This window comes from Lutzomyia longipalpis, chromosome 4 (genome assembly GCF_024334085.1).
Source record: "Lutzomyia longipalpis isolate SR_M1_2022 chromosome 4, ASM2433408v1".
Lineage (NCBI taxonomy): Eukaryota > Metazoa > Arthropoda > Insecta > Diptera > Psychodidae > Lutzomyia > Lutzomyia longipalpis.
This window is the reverse complement of record NC_074710.1, coordinates 15,795,992-15,817,051: the sequence shown is the minus strand read 5'-3', so window position 1 is coordinate 15,817,051 and position 21,060 is coordinate 15,795,992. Positions and strand designations below refer to the sequence as shown.

At 37.0% G+C, this 21,060-nt stretch overlaps 1 protein-coding gene across 1 annotated transcript; it reads right to left on the bottom strand.

Moving 5' to 3' along the window:
* Positions 1 to 1,572: 1,572 nt before the first annotated feature.
* Positions 1,573 to 19,823, bottom strand: LOC129795283 (toll-like receptor 6). The gene is made up of 2 exons (XM_055836372.1): positions 19,620 to 19,823; positions 1,573 to 7,787 (listed from the first exon to the last, which is right to left on the bottom strand). Exon 2 carries the CDS (start codon positions 6,381 to 6,383, stop codon positions 2,076 to 2,078), a length of 4,308 nt encoding a protein of 1,435 aa, XP_055692347.1. The 5' UTR covers positions 6,384 to 7,787; positions 19,620 to 19,823; the 3' UTR covers positions 1,573 to 2,075.
* Positions 19,824 to 21,060: the final 1,237 nt, after the last annotated feature.

The following is a 21,060-nucleotide window of genomic DNA, read 5'->3' as shown; positions in this document are numbered from 1 at the left end:
GAATTTTTATGGCTTTTTCTCGGTTTTTTTTCTTATTTTTTGTGAGAGAGTTTGTGCTCGTTGGTTTGGAAAGAAATTTTTTTTTGGACAGGAGAATGTTTTCTTTTCATTAAGAGAACGTTCTGTTTGATAGAAACTTTCCGTATAATTAGTAAAGAAAATTTTTTGATCAATAAAAGAACAATTAAACATTTATTCCGATTAAAAGAAATATTTTATTGAACAAATCCAAAGATTTTCTGATCAAAACGAAACACTATCCTGTCTAAAAGATAAATTTTCTGGCCAAAAGGCTTATTCCTCTCTATTATGCGAAAAATCGCACAATTTCACCTTAAAGTTTTATGAAAATATAGGGCAATTTTGCAGAATTCCTATTAAGCATTATTTCTCATCGCGTGAGTCTCTTTGTTGAGCATGAAAAATAAAACTCAAAAATTTAGCTTCAAGGAAGAAATATTTATCTTGCAAATGGTTCTTGCAAAGTTTTGCCCTACAAATTCACAAATCTCCAACGAGCATTACCTCTTCAAATCGATAATCACCTGCTCAATCAGTTTAACCATCAGGTGGTGGGAAAATGTGTGCAGAAATCCCACAAAAGGTGCCTCCAAGTTATGAAGTTTTCCTCCATAAATGTTTTCCACATAAAACGTGGAATTTCTTTATAATTTCTTTCTTTATAATTTCTTTCTAAATTCTGTTCTAAATAAATGAGCTCACAGATTTTCTTTTGAGCTAATTAATGCAGTGAAATGAGAAGGATATTTCCGCATTTTCTCGTTCAACTTTATTGATTTTCTTTCCGGGAATTTTTCGTGCTTTAATTGAGCTTTAATACGTGAATGTTCTAAATGAGATTTTAGAGAAAGTTCTCGGTAAAAATGGATATTTTTCAAGAAAAATTAATAATTGAAATGCAGTTAACTTCACTTGAAAGCCATTTCCAAAGGACGCCAGAGAACTAACCTCACTTTTTTTGTATTATTTCAATGTAATTTAAAAATTTATTTAAAGAGAATAATTTATATCAAAACTCAACCCAAAATTACGCAAAATAATTAAGTAAAACATAAATATTTTTCATTTGATTTTAAATTATTAATTAATTCTCCGCTAAATTATTATTTTCATCCCCATTGAATGGCATTGTTTTATTACTAAAATATATAATTTCTCTATTAACCCTTTAATATGTAAATCTATTGACTCTCTTGCTGCACAATTTGATTGCAAATTGATTGATTATATATCATTTTTGCAATAAAAAATTATATTGACAATCCTCTTTGGCAAATTTGTGTATTTATAGTGAATTTAATTCGAGGGTTGGAAAATACACTATACTAAGTCGAGTTAGTATAGTATATTTTTAACGCATTTTTCGATAGCTTTTGATGTCCTTCATCTTCCCTCAAAAGGACAAATTCGAATATTTGTTCCCTACAAAGTTACAGCGAAAACTGTAAAAAATTTTACATAAGAAGCAATGTAAATCTCAAACTTCAAATCGCTCTCCTGAAAATCAACAAAAATGAGTTAGTATAGTATATTTTCCAACCCTCGAATTAATTTACCATGTCGTTCTTTTCAGAAATAAATAAATTTTATGTTATTAGTGGTTACTTTCACATAAAAAACACATTTTTAATTAATGATTAGGTTCTACTTAAAAAATCATTTGAATTTTATTTGGTTTTTGGAGCCTTTTAATTGCAGACAACTTCACACGGAAGCTATTTGTAAACCCCAAGAGGACGCCTTCGTCATAACCTCACATTTTTTTTTCAACAAATTACTTTTAAATTCATTTTTAAAATCAATAAAAGCACAAAACGTCTCCCCCTCGAAAAATTGAACATTCAAATAATTTTTTATTCACTGATTGAGCAGATAATTTTACAAAATGAAGGAAAAATAAGAACTAACCCTGATGAGGTGACAAAAAATACCTCAATAAGTCTCATTTCTTTCATACATTACATGAACTAAAAACAATTAAGTGAAAAATGAACAGTCTGAAAATGAGCGTTTTTTCTTTTCATTTAGAAAACTAACCTGTAATTAAGTAAACGTTACGCCCACATTGCCTGTGGCAGTCTTCTGTCGATGCAGTTGCTCTGAGCTGTATCACCCAGTGTGCAGTTCATATCACCGTGTTTGGTTGTTGCGCACGCATCCCCGCAGGCTTGGCCACAGCAGCAATTGCTGCTACGGCTGAAGTAGCCATTTGGTGGTTGATGATGATGCTGCGGTTGCCCCGATGGGGTCTGTGGGGCTGCTGTGGCAGCTACTGGGACACTACTGCCGGCTGAGCTGCAACTTAGGGCACCCTGAGACGACACAGAGCGGCTGCATTCGCTGTTATTGGTGGAGGAGAGTGTCCCCGTTTGCGGTAGCATCAACTTGTGCGGATACTTTGGGCCACCGTCGAAGTTCTCACTGAGTGGATCGGTGAACTTGAGCGGAATACCCGGTGGTTGTTGGAGGCAACCACTAGGAACGGCGTACTCGTGCTGTCGCTGCTCTGGCTTCTGCCGATGATGATGCGATCGACGCTCTGCTGTTGCTGGATACTTGCACCCAACAGCTGGATCATACGTCTCACACCCACGTCCACAGCTACCAATTGTTGCATAGCTGTTGCACTCCAAACGCTGAGCCGTTGGGCAGTCAACATTCAAACGTCGTGCTGTGTTGTAATCATGCGCCGTTGCATAGATGTTAACGGCTGACCGCTTGGCTAGGCAGTGATTCTTACGAATGTGCGGCAATGCTAGACGCAACTTCTGCCAGAATTTCTTATCATCCCACTCAATGCAGGTATTTGTGCGCAAGTACAAGCGCATATCGGCATCAATATCGCGCTGTGGGAGATCACCGTACAGGACAAAGATGATCTTTCGACGACGCTTTAGTACTTCATGGATGGCAGTTTTGAATTCAAATCGTGACCATTCGTTGTAGAGGAAATTTTTCGAAAGCACCAAAATTGCCCGTTTGGAACTCTCAACGGCTTCAATGATCGTATCAGCTACGTAGGTGTTGACGTTGAAATCGCGATAGTGCAGACATAGGCGGTAACCAACGTCATTTTCGAGGGTTGTTGCGAGAATTTGGTTAACAAAGTGTTCATCCTGGAGGCTGTACGTTAAGTAGGCATCGTACAGCCGGTCCTTGTCGAAGTCATCGACAAAATTGCTGGATTTGTAGCAAATATGAGCCAGGCATTGGGTATGAGCCCACATTTTGAGCTCACGCCGATAACAAAAGATACCCAGGATGAGTCCGAAGAATCCAACGAAGGCGCACGTAGCTGCCAAGAGGAGTGGCAGAAGATCTTCAATTTCATGTACGCGTCCGTAGATTGTTTCCCCCTCTTTCACACACTTTGTCCCATTTCGTTCCCCCAACACACTCGTATGGTTGTTATAAATGCACGTTATGCGTTGCCCATCGATGATCTTCTCACTATTCGTATTAACGTACGCACGGAGTTTCGTTAGGAAGGAACATTCGCATGACCAGGAATTTTCCCCAAGGCCAATTTCAACCAAGTACGGATTGAGGGCAAGTTGCCAAACTTCAAAATGATGCAACCTATTCCCGTCGAGGCGGAGTACCTCAAGTTTTCGCAATTCAATGAAGGTACGATTCTCAATGTAGGCAATACGATTGTGCTGCAGGTAGAGTTCGGTTAGACTTTCAAGTGTACTGAACTCACCTCCTGTAAGCTTTGTGAGCTTATTGTGTTCCAAATGGAGGTACATGAGTCGTCGTAGCCCAGCAAAGGTGGTGTTGGAGATATCATGAATGGCTGAATTATTGGCAAAGAGAACTTTGAGGTTCTTCCTTCCGATGAAGCTGTGTCCAAAAAGCCCACCCAAATCATTCCCATCAATGTATACCTCAGTTGTGTCCATGGGAATACTTGCTGGCATTTCAGTGTAGCTAGCTGAAGAGCACTCCACAACATTCGTGGACCAACTTTGATCATGGAAGCACGTACAATTATTGGGGCAGGTCATTTCACAGTCACAAGCATCGAATTCACAGCAATGGCACAGGGCAAAGCAGTGCGTTGTGTAGGTGCACAGGAAGTGCATTGGTTCAGCTTCTAGGAGCGGAATGTAGGCCCTATCGCGATTGTAGAGCAGCTTGCAGTAAATTGTCTCCAAATCCATTATCCTCGGATACTGCCGTGTTGATTGTTGATTAATCTTCTGCAACCAATCAATGTTGCAATCGCACACAAAAGGATTCCCACCAATATAGAATTCCGGGAGGGATTTATGAGCAGGAATAGGCAGGAGCCTAAGAGCCTTGAGCTCCAAGCCTGTTATTTGATTTGCATACAGATCAACGCGAGTTAAATTGGGTTTCTCCATAAAGGTATGCGCCTCAATGGTCGTTATGAGATTATCATTGAGGAATAGCAGCTCAATGCCATTTGGGATGCTTGTTGGTCCTACATGTTGCAGACGATTGAAGCTGGCATCGAGCGTTTGCAAGTGCAGCTGCCCCTCACGCCCATAGCGATTGGACAACTCAACCAGATCATTCTTATGCAAATCCAACCATTGCAGCCCAATGGGGATTTGAGCATAGTCAAAAGCACGCAAATGATTATCACTTATGTTGAGCCACATGAGACTCACCATGTTCGCAAAGAGCCCCGTGATGTCCACAAGTTGATTCCCATCAAGACGTATTGCCTGAATATTGGAGGTCATCTCAAAGGTCCCTGGTTCAATGTGCCTAATAGCATTGCGGGCAAGATTGAGAATTTGCAAACTTGGCAGGTCACGAAAGGCACTCCTTGTTATATTTTCAAGTTGATTCTCAATCAAGCGCAGCCCATACAGGTTATTCATCCCCCTGAAGGCATCCTCTTCAATCGCACTGATTTTATTTTCACCCAAATCAACGGTTTTTAACAGTCGCATTTCTTTAAGGGCCGATGGAACTGTTCCAAGTTCATTCCCACTAAGATTGAGATCTTGGAGGGCACTGCAATTGCGGAAGGCGTCAGGATGGACACCAGCTAGGACATTATTGTCAAGCGAAAGCAGCGAAAGGACGTAGAGCCCGTTGAGGGAGTAACCGTCGAGGAATTTAATTTTATTATGCGACAACAGGAGAGTGTGAAGATTATTCATAGGGCTAAAGGTGTCTGCAACGATTGTTTCAAGTTGATTGTAGCGTAAATTGAGAATTTGTAGAGTGTACAGATCCGAAAAGATCTCAGGTTCGAGCTTTGTTATGCGATTGTTGGATAAATTCAGCAGGACAAGACGTATGAGTCCTGCAAAGGTGTTCCGGTTAATCCAGGTGGATGTTAGTTGATTACTCCCTAAATCCAATGCCTGCAGCTGCTCCAAGTTTGCAAAGAGTCCTGGGGCAAGGACTGAGATGGAGTTATTGTGCAGGTAGACCTCTTGGATTGCTTGAGCGGGGTCACGAAAGAGATCCGATGGTAGGGCAACAATTTTATTGGAGCTCATATCGAGAATTTGGAGATTCTTTAAGCCCCCAAGTGCCCTATCGGCCACCATTGAGATCTCATTGTCACTTATCTTGAGGTGTCGCAGGCGTTTGAGGGTGCCAAAGCCATTTGCCGGAAGGAGGATGAAGTGATTGAAGGAAACATCGAGGGATTCCAGGTCAAGATTGCATGAAGGGACCTTGGGGGCAATAGCAGGTGATGGCAAGGATGTTGGTGCACTGGTTGCCTCATCTTTCCCACCGGGGAGGGACTTATCTCGAAATCCCAAATCATTCACATCCTGCAGACGATTCCCACTGATATTGAGGAAGGTCAGTGCTGTGAGGCTACAGAAGAGATTCTCCGGGAGAGACCACATATTGTTCTGACTGAGATCCAATCGTTCCAAATTCTTCACATATAGGAAGGTTTCAGCATCAATTTGGAGACTTAGTGCTGGCCAGTTAATGTTGTGTGTCCTTAATGTTAAATTCCGCAAATCCGTAAGGCCATATAGCATCTCGTGGTTGAATTTGGCAAATTTGCAGTATTCCAACGAGAGCTCCCGCAAACGCGTGAGATGGACGAAACTTTTGGATTCCAAGGAACTTCGTGCCATAATTTGGTCATTGCAGAGGATTGAAAGGGAAACGGTGTGCTCTGAGAGAGCCGAACTGATAACACTAAAATTTGTTGTATCATATTCACTATTGACGGTGCGAAGGATACAAAAGAGGGCAACATCCTGATTCCCCGTCAAGGCGTAGCGACAATCATCGGGAGCATCGTAGCGGGTCATCTGCTGCTCTGATGGTGCCTGTTGCCCACCACCCAACACTACATGGAGTATTAGGATGGTTAGTTGAATGAATTTTTTCATTGTTGCAATTAAATGCATTTCGCGTGCGGTCACTTTCCACACAACAACACCAAGATTGAGATGTTGGGCGTTCTCTGTCTTAGCACTCAATCATAATTTCTTCTTTCCATCTGTCCGTTAGCTTTGCTTCCTTTTAAGCTTTTCCTAATTTTCCTTCTCTTCTAAATTCGTTTCATAGACACGGATTTTCCTTTCTTTTTCCTCCCTCGAATTTTCTCACAAAAAGGGAAATTTTCTTTTGAAAGAAAAACTTCGCACCACGTTTGAGAAATCACAGACTTGGCTCTCCTCAGAATTCTTCGGTTCCAACACCGAGAATTTTCACAAGCACAGAATAACGAAAAATAAAATAAATGTGCTCACTTTTCCCCCGCAATACACATTTGCCCCACACGTTCTATGGGCGATGGAAAGAACACTTTTCCACTTTTTTTGCAGCACAAAAAATTCACCGAGGATACACTGATATCCAATTTATAGCCACAGTTTTTCTAATTTTCTTTCAAAATTTTCCTTTCAAATTTCCTTCTTTTAATTTTCACAAGAAGCACTTTGAGCAAAAAATGGGAGCCATTTGGGATTTGACTTTGCCACCTTTGCATGCACCACAACCTTCTTAAAGTTCTTCCTTATTCTTCTATGATAGAGCACAATTAGCTCCTTTATTTTCTCAAATTCTTCTCTTCTCTCTGCAAAACTATATGTAACGAATAAGTCGCGATTTTTTCTTGAGTTCTTCCTATGTTGGCGCGTTCGTAGTTCTGCACTCGCGATCGCGTCAAGTCCAACTGAATTGTATGTAGGTGCACCCCTTGCTTATATAGTTCCTTCCTTGTGTTTCACTACCTCAGCACTGGCTGCTGTTGCCGGAGTTTCAATGTTGCTAAAGCCAAAATGCGCGGAATCGTGGAAATTTTCGGCTGAAGCAACGATCTCGCCACGAATACGCTCTTCACACCCAGACTCTTATGTGCTAGAATGCCACAACTATATATAGCAATGCAGCATAATCTCTCCTTCTCTGCCACATAGTCACCATAGACAGCATTAAAATCGTTTTGTCCGAATTGCAGCTTCGCAGCGATGTCGTGATGTGCCCAAATGAGGGAGATGGAAGAGCAGAGAATAGTGTGGCAGTGAAAGAGGAATGAATACAGGTAGCACAGAGTCTTTGGGGTTGGAGGTGAAACGTAGGTAAAGCGAAGAAGAGTGGAAAAGTCACCCCTCAACACTCACGGTGTACACACAAGCACTGCTGCAGCATAAGTCCATTTCACATCACGCAATTTCATCGAAAGTCCGTCCATTTTTCACATAAAATCATAAATTCCGCACAGATTCTCATTTTAGCAACACAGCTTGTCTTTCTTTTACCAACATTCGTCACTTCTTCATGATTTTCTTTCACTCAGTTTTTTTTATCTAAAAAGAACACAAAATATATTATTCAAACGACGATGAATTTCTCTTTGCTTTTTTTTTGTCCCATGGGTTGGGTTATTTTTTTTTCTGTCGCAGCACAGCGTTTCCAATACCCTGGGAACAGCCATACAAGGCAAGGACCATGCAGGTCGTTTTTCTAACGTTCAAAATGAAATTTAAGACTCCCAGAGACCCTCGGGATTAACTGATTTAATGTCTGTGTAAGAGTTGATTGTATGACGTTAAATATGGAGAGAAAGTCGGTGAGGATTATGAGATTTTAACCCAGCTGGGGGTTGGTGGTTCTCGCAGCAACCAAGCTTGCAACATCTGGGCACAGAAGTCAATGCAAGGAAGGAGAAAAGGATCATGAAATTAATGAAAAAGAAAGAGGATTGATTGAAAATTCATCACAAATTACTCTTTATTAAGAATTTTTTTTTGTAGAAGATTCTTTCAGAGTAGTTCTGAATATATGTTGCATAATGGACAAAGTTCTGAGGGAGGAATTAAACTATTCCTAAAAAAAGTTAAAGGAGAAATATTCAGTTATTGAAGAAAATAATATTCTAAACAAAAAATTAGAATTTTTTATAGAATTTGAATTAGTTTCTAACGTTAATATTTTTATGGGAGTATTATTCTCCTTCCGGGGGCGTCAAGATAGTGGATGCGGATTTAAAAGAAACGCAACCCACTTCTAAATCCGCTTCCACTATAATGACGCCCGCTAAAAAAGAATAATACTCCTTCAACAAACATTTGCAAAGTTCCATCAAGAATTTTTAAATTAAATTATTTTCTAACGTTAGAATTTTAGGGAAAAATTGACAATAAAAAAAGCATAAAAACTTCTAAAAGAATATAAAAGAAAATCAATCAAGAACTATAAATTTAAGGGGAATAATCCAAAATTAAGTATTTATGAAGAATTTCTAACGTTAGAATTCTTTGAGCATGTCAAACGTTAAGAAAAATATTTAATATCTAACGACCAATGATGGAATGTTTTCGACCGGAATTTCGTTCAAAAATGTCTTATTTTGAACCTAAAGAAACCCCTAAAATTTATAAAATTTTAGCCAATATATTTTTTATTAATTGAAATTACGAATTCATCGTCAAATTTTTAGTAAATTTTCAAAAATTTTTCAATAGGAAAATTAAAAATAAAAAGTTAATTTTTGTTTCAGTGTAAAACTAATTTAATTTACTTCTTTAATACTTTGTTAAAATTTTGTAAATTTTTGTACAAATTTGACATATTGAACTTGAAAATTATTTAATTTTCTTCTAAAACAGATTCAAAGATTTGTTCAAATTCTTTTTCAAAGTTCTTTCAAAATTTATTCTAATTATGCTTCATGTAGTGAAAATAAGAAACATAATTTTCTCCTCAATATTTCTCATTTTAACCTTCTTTCTTTCTGCACTTTCAAGTGACTTTCAATAAAATGTTTAATATTCCAAAAATATCACACGAAAAGCGCACAAATGGGAATATCTACAGAACATTTGCTCTCAAACAGTCGCAGTGAAATGGATTAAGTTGGATGATTTCTTGGAAAATTCAATAACGGATGGCGCCAAGTGCGACAGATACATAAATGCTATTAATCAACAAATATGCGCCTTTGATGTTGTAAATCATCATCAACATCATTTTACTTATGTTAGTTACCTATTAATAGTTATTCATCTACACATAGTGGCTGCACAGATATATATTTCTGTACATATTAAATTTGCCCTTTAACCTCTGCCTTTGCCAAAATTCCTATAGACACCGGCAAATTATGATGAGAAGAGTTCGAGAGGCTCAAGTAGGTGCTAAAGAGAGTCTCTTCGTGGAAATAACCAATTATCGTTTTTTTTTCTGTGCAACGAAAGCCACCCGTTCTTGCATTTTCTTTTCTTCTTCATCCTCCAGTCAGGCAGCAGCCAAAAGGAATCCCTCAAGGGGGCCTTTAAGTGATGGGGAAGAAGTACAAGAAGAAAATGACTAGAAGAGTAAGAGAAGGGCATCCAAAGGATAGGAGGGGAAGAAGATGGAGACAAAGTGTTATTAATTAGGTATGAGACAGTGCGCTGAAAGTGAGATAAAAGGCACCAACGGAGATGAAGAAAATACTCCACCAAAGGCGACATTGCTGTTCAAATTTGCACAAGAAGGAAGGGAGTGTGGAATGTCAAGGGAAATTTTCCGTCTCTTTGATCAATTGAAATTTGCGTTGTAGTACCATCGTGCATCAAGGAGGAATTAATGAGAAATAAAATTCCTTTTTTTCTCCTCCTCCTAACTTGTATGAGCGTGTGAATAATTTCTCTCTCCTTCGTTTCTGCATGAAATCTCATCTCCGCAATTTTCCGCCTTTTCCGCCACACCCAATGATTTTTCGCACCAAAAATCTCCGCAGTTCTTTTGCAAAAACTTCACACGAGTGATGGCTCCTTGTTCCCTTTTTTGTGCAGAGCTACTGCACCATGAAATGTTATTATTGTGCCCTTTGAGAGCACAAAATAAACGTTTTGAGCACACATTTCAGCGACTTTTAGTCTTTTTCTTATTTCTTTGGGAAAGTGAAGCAAAGTCTTTCATGAGAATGTGAAACAATTAAAATCATGGCGGAAAATTCAGCAGAAAATATCATGCGGAATAAACTTTATACGCAGCATTTTCATTACATTTTCTTGTTGTTTATTATGTATAGTTGGAAGAAAATGAGCAGTTCAGTTGTTAGAAATTTATGCACTGAAGATGAAAATTTGTTAGAAATTTTCCAAAGAAAATTTCAAGATGTAAATTGAAGAATTTAGAGGGAAATTAATAAAACAAATTAGATGAATTGATTTAAAAAATTTCAAATTTTGAACAAAATTTTACAAGTTTTTGACAATTTATTAATTTATTTAAAGAACTCTCGAAGAGCTTTTAAATGGAATTGAGCAGAAATTTAATTTTTAACAAAAACTTAAAAAGTTTATAGAAATTATTAATCTTCTCTATACTTCTTAGAGCAATATTTTGTAGAAAGAATACCCAATTAAATGAATAAATAAATATTAATTAAAATATTAAATTTCCTTTTATAATTTATTTAGTTCTTTTGTTATAAAGATTATTTAAGTTGAAAATTTATATCTGACATCATTTAATTTAAATTAGGAAAAAACTGTCAAATTTTGCATTTTTAACAGTAATTTTTAAACGTCTCACCGTGAAATTTGGGTGAAATTGTTCCCCCCGTAAACCCACCCTCAACCTTTTTCATACATCGCCTAAAGCTAGGAAGTCCAGTAATGCCCAGCAATTTATCCTTCAATGAACAAATTCATTTGGTCCTCTGCTGTGTAAATTGGTCCGTGACCCAGTGATGGTTTTTGCTTTTACTGACTTTTTTCATCATCATCACCATCCTCTAAATAGCCATCGCACACTGACCATTCTTAGCATGAGTGGGTGGTAGGAAAGGCACATAGGGGGCTGACTAACCAATAGGGTAGTAGGTCGTTTGAATGAGTGACACAATAGAGAAAATTATGTGGCAAAACATCGTCGTCGTCGTTGGGGTGATGGCCTAGAAATCAGGGTAGCAGCAGGAGAGAGTGGATGGGGCGATATAAAACTCCTGTCCCGCACCAACATCCCCGCATATTTATATCCCTTCACATATACCACGACATAATCTCTTAGTCCCCCATATGGGGATGTACGTACATAGCCAGCCATGCTGTGGGGCGGAGGGCTAAAGAGGAGCCACAGAAAAAAAGCCGGTGGGTGGTAAAATCCAACAGATGATTTATGTATCTGTGAGCAGCAAACCCCTTTCGCTTTTCCCGCACATGGAGCTTCCATACAGTTATTAAAGAGCTAAAAGAGGGCGTTGTGGGTGGGTACCTCCTTTGGGGATTGTATCGGTTTATACGCGATGACTTTCAACACACTGTGGGACACTTTACTTAATTTACACGACTCTCTTTCGCTTTGTTTCGCAATGAGAATGGGGGCCCCAAACAAGTGAATTCTACACGTTTCTGTGGTATTTTCAACCCCCCTCAAACAGCGGGTGGTACGACATGAAGAGACATCGCCGGAGCTTTTGAGCTTGTAAAAGAGAACACGAAAATATTTTCTACTCAATTTTTTCCTCACTCTCTGCTACGGCTGAATTGCACAGCAATAAAGCTCCCTTGAAGCTCCCTTAAAGCTCATTCAGAGCATACGATTTCTAATCAATTCCATTACGCGGAAATTATATATAGCCCCCCCCCCCTCCGCATTGTTCTTCTCAACATGCAGAATTTAGAAAGTGGTGTGATGGGGGCGTCTATTGATTTCTTAGCATTATATTCTTGCTATGTGGCCTGTAGAAATGGAAATGTAAAGGAGGAGGAATTAATCGCAAAAGTCACTTCCTCTTTGAGCGGAAGTTTTTGGGCTTAAATTCATTCAAAAGAAAAGAAGGAAAAATTGATTAGCTGTTGAGTTTAATCAATATATATATACTACATATATAGTTTGCGACGCAAAAAAGCCTAAAACGTAGTTGGAAAAGTTTGTGGAGATTTAAAGGTTTTACGGAGTTTGAATTTAAGGCCAAGGAATGAGAATTTTTATAAAAAAAAAAGCTTGATAATCTTTAAAAATATATTTTTTCAGACTTAAATTCTAACAAAATGCAGACAATGGGTGTTTAACTGAACGATTTTTTTTAATTATTCGTCATGATTCGGATTATTCGTCGAGGTTCGAATTATTTGTTGAGAGTAGAATTATTCGTCAAGATTCGGATCATTTGTTTAGAAGATTCAAATTATTCGTCGTGATTCGGATTAATTGTTAAGAAGATTCGGATTATTCGCCGAGATTCTGTTGATTAGTTAAACAGATTAGAATTATTCGTCAAGATTCGGACGATTTGCTAAAATATTCCAAATATTCGCCAGATAAACACCCCCTGAATGTAGAGCTAATTAGGCAAATATAGTAAAAACTAAATGATTCAAAACATAAATTAAAGCATAAGTTTGTTCTTAAGAATGCTGCAAAAAACTCTCAAACAAATCTCTTAGAACTTTCTCTCTGAATTCACAAGAAGACAAAATCTGTATCACAACTCTGAAGAGTTTCTCTTGGTATTGATTTCCAAGATAAATCTCATGAAGATCATCTCCAAACTTTCACAAAATCGAATTATATTGCTTTTGAATGTGAAAATGGGGGGAATAATATTGTTGAATGTCTCGTTTCCAAAGAGGCACAATGACAAAATCAATTTCTTGCACTCAATCAAACCTCTAAAGCTTCCGGTCCTTTAAAGGAAAATTCAATTAATTCTCCTTCCTGCAACTGATTTGATCACCTAAACTGCTGCAACACCATAACACTCGTCCATTAGACTGAGAGAGAATGAGAAGATTTTTAATCAAAAAGGTAAAATCTGTAAGCTCTCAAACGGATGCTTAATGACCATTGCATTGGGATGTTGTCCCATCAAAGAGCATTGAAAGTTTTCTCTAAGAAAAGTCTTTTGACAAAGTCAAATTGACGGCGATTTAATTAATTTTCCAAGAGCATGGAGGAAGTTTACCCAAAAAACGACAGCACAGCATTTGCCATTGATTTGAATCAATACAGATTATGTTCATTAAATGGAATTTTCTGTGAAATTGAGCAAAGTTTCAGGAGGAAGAGATGCGAAGCTACAAACAAGCAGAGTTTGTATTATATTTTGGAGAAGAGAGATTGAAGATGAAATTGCCCCGAAATCGTCATCTGTCGCCATCAATCAATAACCTCTCTCTTCTGCTCAAAATGAAAGGGGGTTGTGTTGGAGTCCTCCAAAATGGCACCACCACCCCGCACTCCACCCTCAAAGCAGCAGGTCAATTAATCATCCATTTCATTCAATTAAGAAACTCAACATTTTCATTTCCACACGGACACACCAATCAAATCCACAGCGAAAGGGTCGGTCACCTCTCTGCTGCCTAACTTTCACTCTGAGTTTAAGGGATGGCCTTAGAAATTAAAGGGTAGGTTTGGCGGGATAAAGGATATATTAAAGAGGCTTATTTAGCTTGAAGATCAAATAAAACAAACATTATACAGTCGTGCTCTTCGTGGTAGGACCGTCGTCAAAATGACTTCTCCGCGGTAAAACGGCTTCAGAATGTGGAATTTTGCCTTCTCAGTGGGACAATTAGTATCCTACCTTTCCAATAGTACTAATTGTCCCACTGCGAAGGCAAAATACTTCATTCTGAAGCCGTTTTACCGCGGAGAAGTCATTTTGACGACGGTCCTACCACGAGAGCACGACTGTATAGAGAATTTTTAAAGAGATTCCTTAAAAAATTAAGAATGAATCATTAAAAAATCATTCAATCTTGATCAGAAAACTTTGGAAAAAAAATCAAAATAAATGCCAAATATCGAAAATTGATTAAAATTGGATTTCTCATTGACTTTGAATTCCTTCTGTCTGTAGCCACTGAAGAAGGTTCCGAACGGAGCCGAAAGCTCTGGAAAACGTGAGTTTTTCTGGGTGAGAAACCCCAATTTACCGACGAAAAACCCGGAAAATATCGTTGACTTTGAGTTTATTTATTCTTTTAGCAAATTGTTCTATTCGGCTAGAAAACATATTTTGTTCAAAAAGAATTCTTATTCAGTCAGCAAAAAATCCTAATTCTTCAGCAAATAAACTCCGCTTTGTCAGAAAACACTTTATTTGCTCAAATGAATTTTAATTGAACATTTTCGCGCCACTTTTTAAACAGAATTTAGATGCAAAGAAGGTCTCAATGAGCCTGTCTCAAGGTTTCCGGGGTTATAGTAATATTCTCATTGTCTCAAGGCTCTAAGGCCCACCACACCCTCACCACCACCATCCTTTTGTGCACCGTCTGTGCACGTTGGTGGTCAGGAGTGGTTCATAGCTTATTTTTTTCTTTGCCTTTTGGTGCGTTTTAATTTAATTTTATTTCTTTTGCCCCAATACACGCGGCACCCATACGGCACAACCCTCCACGTAAATTCCACGGAAATGCCTTTTGCGCGTTCTCCTTTGTGGGTGAACCTTCATCTACACTTTGTCATTTTTGCGCCATTTCTTCTCTTCTTCTTCTCTTTGCCAATTCCACCGAACAAACCAACTTCGCATCATTTGTGCGAGAATACAAAAATAATAATTAAATATAATACGTTTTGCCTTTTCGTGTGAACACTATTAGTTACCACATCTTGTGGCAAACTCCATTTTTTTTCTTTTTCTGTCTCCTCCCACCCCCCTGCTCCTTCACGACGATGCTGGAGCCATAATAAAGAATAACACAATTGTACATAATTTTTTTCTTAGTACGTTCAACGTACAACCCTCCCCCGCGCATTTGGACGCAACACATAAGAACGTGAATTGCTATTATGTATTAAAATTTAATTTTCTCCCTTTTCAAAATATATAGCGTCTCAAATGCAAAAATAAATTCATGACACGTACTCTGAGAACACTAAGAGCAACAAAAAATGAGCAGCAAAAGTTGAGAGCTCGTAGAAGCAGCAAAGAAAGAAGAAGAAAAAAGACAAACGTCCATGGATGACGGAAAAAATGTGACTTCATTGCTTATATTGACAAAAAGCGGATGTTGCACGAAATTCCCAGAAAAAGGCTAACATAAATTCGCTAAAATTGACTTTTCTTTGCGTGTGAAAAATGCATTTGCAATGAGAAAAAGCGGGAAGAGGAAATTTTTGTTTTAAAAGGATTTTAGAAATATAAGTTATTTGAAAGTTTCGTTTGCTCGTTTTGTAAAGCTTCCGTGTAATAAGAATTGATAGAAAAATTAAAAAGATTTTTTTTATTTTCAATTTTTCTAAATTCTTCCTTTAACCGAATCGTTTTTTGTGAAAATAAAACATTTTCATAATTTTTATGTGTTTTTGACCGAATAAAATAAATCATTTGAAAGAATAAATTTATTTTGCTTACAGAATAATATAAATTTCTAACAGAATATTCTTTTCTGACTGAATAGTATATTAATTTGTTGAAAGAATAAAAATATTTTCTGGAAAAAAAATTTAAATAAATTAATTTGTTAACAGAATAAATTTATTCGCTTACAGAATCGAATAATTTTTTAACAGAATAAAACAATTTCCCAACAGAATAAACTAATTTCTTCACAGAATACGAATGCTTCCCACAAAATAAAGCAATTTGGCCATCGAAATATGTATAATAAAAGCCAGCAGATAAAACCCTCCTTCCCTCCCTCAAGAAAAAAAAGAAAGAAAGGCCAAACATTGGAAATCCTTGTACATAAGTCATAAAAAGGCATGAGTGAGATGCAATTAAATCGTTACGATGGGTAACAAATTTCTTTGTCACATGTCACATTGATTGTGATGTTTAGACGACGACTAAATGGCAATTAAGTCGCTCCTTCTCGATATAAGAGGGGTCGTCGTTTGGAAAGAAGCAAAAAAAAGTGAAGAAGAAGCCAAATGGGGGGAACCTCTGCAAGGAGATGCTTCATCGGAGGTGTCACCGATTTTTTTTCTAAAGCATGAGACGAAGAAGAAGGCAAAAAATCATAAATAGGTGAAAAATGAATTGAAGAAGAATGATCGATGAGGTGGGCAATTTGTTCTCTCCTTTGACCTCTCCGCGACATGGATGGGGGTGGATGGTGCATGTGTAGCGTACAGCAGCACCTACAACAGCCGATGGGCAAAAAGGGGTTTTCATGGTGAAAATTAACATCGAACAGTACCATTAATTGCAATTGAGGTGTTTGCATTGAGTTCCGCATGAATACCTTCCTTCATGCGAACATTCGCGCTCCGACAAAGCCACATTTCCCAATGCGTGGAATGGAATGGACTGAATTGTACAAGCGTAGGTGGAGGACAAAATGAGGTGAAGCTGCGACAAATATCACCATCGCGGTGGAGACCAAATAGGAAGTATTTCCGCGTTGAAATTGATTTTCAAAAACAGCCACGATGCAGGTCAAAAGTTCTCTTTGTGGAGTCACAAAAATCTGTTCGTCTGTGAGGCTTCTGTCATTGCAGAACTGAACACTTGTGCACTCACGAGTTAATCTTGATTTGTTCATTGCGTTGACTGACGACGAAGATGACACAATAAAAGGGAATAGACAATCGTATGGCTTTAGTGGAAGCAAAAGAAATGAGGCACTAAGAAAAATCTCCTTAAATCCTTTAAATACTTTAAATATGGCAAAAATTAAATTTTTTATTAAGAGATTTATCTAAAAACGTTAAAAATTTAAAATGTCTAACGTCGAGTATGTCTAGACATCAAATTGCTGATAATTTGTCTTTAAACGTGCGAAAGTTAGACGAACGATCAAAATCGGAACAAACCAGATAATAAAGAAAACGTTAAGAATTTTTAAAATAACATTTTCAGTTTTCCTCAATGATTAAAAGTTTAAAATTAGATCTATTTGAATTAATAATTAGAATTAGACTTATTTCTTTAATTCTTAAATTTATATTTTCAATCTTAATACAAAATTTTTTTAAAATTTCTAGTAAATTCAAAAATATCATTGCAGTAACTTAAGAGAAGAAAAAAAATCTAAATAAAATCTTTTTAATACTTCCAATAAGCAGATAAAACAGATTTAGACTAATAAAAGTAATTTTATTCTTTAGAAAATAGAATATGTGAGCTCCAAAAAGAGCTTTCAGGAAAGAAAAAAGATTTTTTTTTTACTACATTCTAGATTTTTAGCAATAATATTTTGAAAACTTTTCAAGCTGCTTTTTATTTTTTTGCTTGGGGAATCAACAAAAAATAAAATCAATTTATATTCAGAAACTTTTTGTGAATGAAAATTGCGTTAAAAGCTGCCAAAAAGTGCTTCTGAACTGCTCATCCAATAAGAGTTTCAAAGTATTTTTGAACGTTATGCTAAAACTTTAATTCAACTCAAAGTTCGTTTTATTTCCAACTAAATTCTGATTTTATAGCTTTTATTATTTTTTATTTTCTCAATCTGCAAAATACGTAAATTGCATTCTAAATTCTTTAAATTCTTTTTTTTACTAAAATTTTCTTCTTGGCTGTTTAAATTTTTAAAATTAGTAGGGGAAGACGGGGTAATTTGGCCACTTTGGCAAAGTCATTAATGGGAATATCTCAAGTATGGTAAATGCTAGAAAATCCATTTCTCCACAGTTTATACTCCCCATAGAGATAATCAATCGTACCAAGTTTGAGGAAAATTCGATCATTAGATTTTCTTTTATTTGATAAAAATCATTTTTTCACTTTTTCAAGTGCTTTTGGCATTTTGAATGTACGTCATTTTCGATATATTTTTTTAAGTTTAAAAATTAGATTATACGTCACAAAGGGCCATTGACCCCTCATAAACATGATAGTGGCATTCATTTCCCGATATCTCAAACAGATTTTCCTGTGGAAATGGTTTTATCCGGAAAATTGGAGTGGGGTAATTTGGCCACTTGAGTTTTTCCGACACATTTTCCAACGCACATTTAAGATACATATTTATTGTGGTTGTGCCTTTTAATGTTTTCTTACAGATTATAAGCAAAGTAGGATAAAAAATTTTATCTAAAAAAAGAAATTTACGATAATTTGAAAAATGGCCTTTTTTAGACTTTGCCCGTTTATGGTTCAGAGGGTTCAGAAAATGTTAAAGTTTGAGGCTCTGTTAAATATTTTTATCTGGCAAATTACTGGAAATGAATCTTAGATAAATATTCTATCTTCCAAAAAAATAATCGAAAAAAATTTTTTTTTGTCCAAAAATTTTCATGTTTAATAATTTGTGCGCCAAAGTGGCCAAATTACCCCGTCCTCCCCTATATTGTAGTGTGCAGTTTGATCTGATGTAGCAAATAGTTCAATCTCTTGAATTTGAATAATTTTCAATGAAAAGAACCTGAAGAAAATGAAAAAGTGCTGCCCTTTAATTTCCCTTTCATTGGCCTCTCTGAATTTTCTCTTAAAAATAAATTTCCCCGAACATTCTAAAAGAATTTTTTGATCATTATTAGGTCATTGGAAGTTTCTTTAGTTTTCGAAATATCGTCTTAGTATTCAAAGTAATTGAATTTACGCACATTTAACTTTATTTCCTCTTCAATTTATCTCAATTCAATCAAATGGTTATTTCTTTCAAATCAATCTCTCTCCACTTGTCCACTTAACATGACCACTCATGCCTCTTTTTTCTCTCATTTTTAAAGAAAAGAAAAAAATAAGAAATGATTATCCCCCTCGAGGAAGAAGGTAGGTATATAGTTAGGAGGTTAACAAGTGCAGAGACAAACCACAAAATTGTGTCGTCGTCATGAAGCACCAAATGACGATGCCGGGAATTATCTTCACGCATTTTCCTCACATCAACTCCGACAGCTCAACAGCATTTTCCATGACAACTAATTACTGAAGATGTCATTTGCCATTGAGAATGGAAGACGAGCAACGCGGAGAAGAAGAAAAAAAAGTCCTCAACACCCATCTTATTATTAGATTGAGAACTGAAGAAAAAAAAGTTGCTGCTGCTGCAGTAAAATTAACTCTCGAGAGATTTTTTTGCTGTTGGGAAGTCCCTCGATGAGTGATTGAATTTTTATTCTCGGGTTTTGTTCTTCGTGACACGACAGATTTGTTTGTATGCTGAGAATCATTAAAGCTCTCATGGAATGTTGATTATGCGTGAGATTCCCTTCTCACAAAAAAATCATATTTGTCAAATTAGAAACAAGAAAGTAGAAAACATTCAAAATCAACAATTTGCAAGAGAAATTCATCAATTTTCCACCTTTCAGTTAAACATAATTCTTTTGAGGAATTTTCCTTTAGAGAAAAACCTTTTCTTAACACTTGAAACTCACAAAAACACAGAATTTTTCACTCTTTACAACACCATGTCACGGATTTTGCAGTACGTTCGACGGGAAATTTATTTTTTTTATCCCACCACGCACGCACGTAGTGCTTCTGTGGCAACAAACGAGCTTCAACTGGCAAAAATTACCCCTAAATAGTGCGCAGGGTGCAAATCGGAAAAGCTCCGTGTGAAGGAGATGGCAAGAACTTTCGGAAAATCCCCACTAGAATGCGCAAAACTCTCCTCTTTACCACCCACCCCCACCCAGTATCAAACCGGCAGTGTGTGTGTGTGTGGAAAACCTTGAGGAAAGTTTTCCTTCAATGTGCTTTTGATGTAGTCTCCTTCACTCAGTCAACCACCCACCCACAACCACCTCCCGAAGCATCGTCGTCGTGTAACTTTATTAACACATTACACACATTGATTATCGCCCCACACCCCCACCAGCTTCCTGAACTATTGACTTACCCCCGCAGCGAAGTTTGCTGGAAGAAGAGAAAATTCGCAAGAACAACACCTTGCCGTACAAGCCCCAAAACATTATGCCGATGAACCCCATCATTAGCAGCATAGATATCAATTATGTATGCGCCATCTTTCTTCCACATAGCACGCGGATGGAGGGCATGTTTGACGACACAGAGAAGGAGGGGGTCTTGTGAATAAATTTATGAGATACAAAGTTGGCAAAGAAGAGGAAAACAAACGATGGGAATTGAAAGAAATTTCTTTTATTGGGAGATTTTTTAGAGGATTTTTTTTAGTTATTTAATTTTACTGAAAACGTTTTTGATAATCCGGTCTTCGTCAGTAGGGGCTTTTCTTTTTTTAACCAGGATTTAAAAGGAAAACTCAAATTCTTCTTCCAGAGCTTTCGGCTCCCTCAAAGCCTTTCTCAATGGCTGTGGAGAGAGTTTTTTTTTATTGATATTTTTCGAGATTTACAATATTTTTTCTTACATCAAATTGTACATTCCTTATGAAAACTCCTGGAAACGTCCAAGACTATCAAAGAACGGAACTACATAGCACGAGGAAAACGCTACTAAATTACATAACATGAAACTTTTTGAGAAAAAGGCAAAAATATAATATTTAGAGAAAAACTGAAAATCTCTTTGTCTAAATTGAATCGGGTTGGGCAACGGATTATTTTTCTACCTCCACACGAAACAAGCATTTCGGAGGGATCCGAAAGCTCTGGAAGAAGAATTTGAGTTTTCCTTTTAACTCCTGGTTAAAAAGAAAAGCCCCTACTGACGAAGACCGGATTATCAAAAACATTAAACACCCACGTCAGAATTCAAAATATTTACTGAAAACAAATTAGAGGGGAACGGGGAGGAGTTGGACAGATGGATAGAAACGA

What these genes read in the sequence shown, in the direction of transcription:
- LOC129795283 (XM_055836372.1), bottom strand. Translation starts at nt 6,383, where the DNA reads ATGCATTTAATTGCAACAATGAAAAAATTCATTCAACTAACCATCCTA.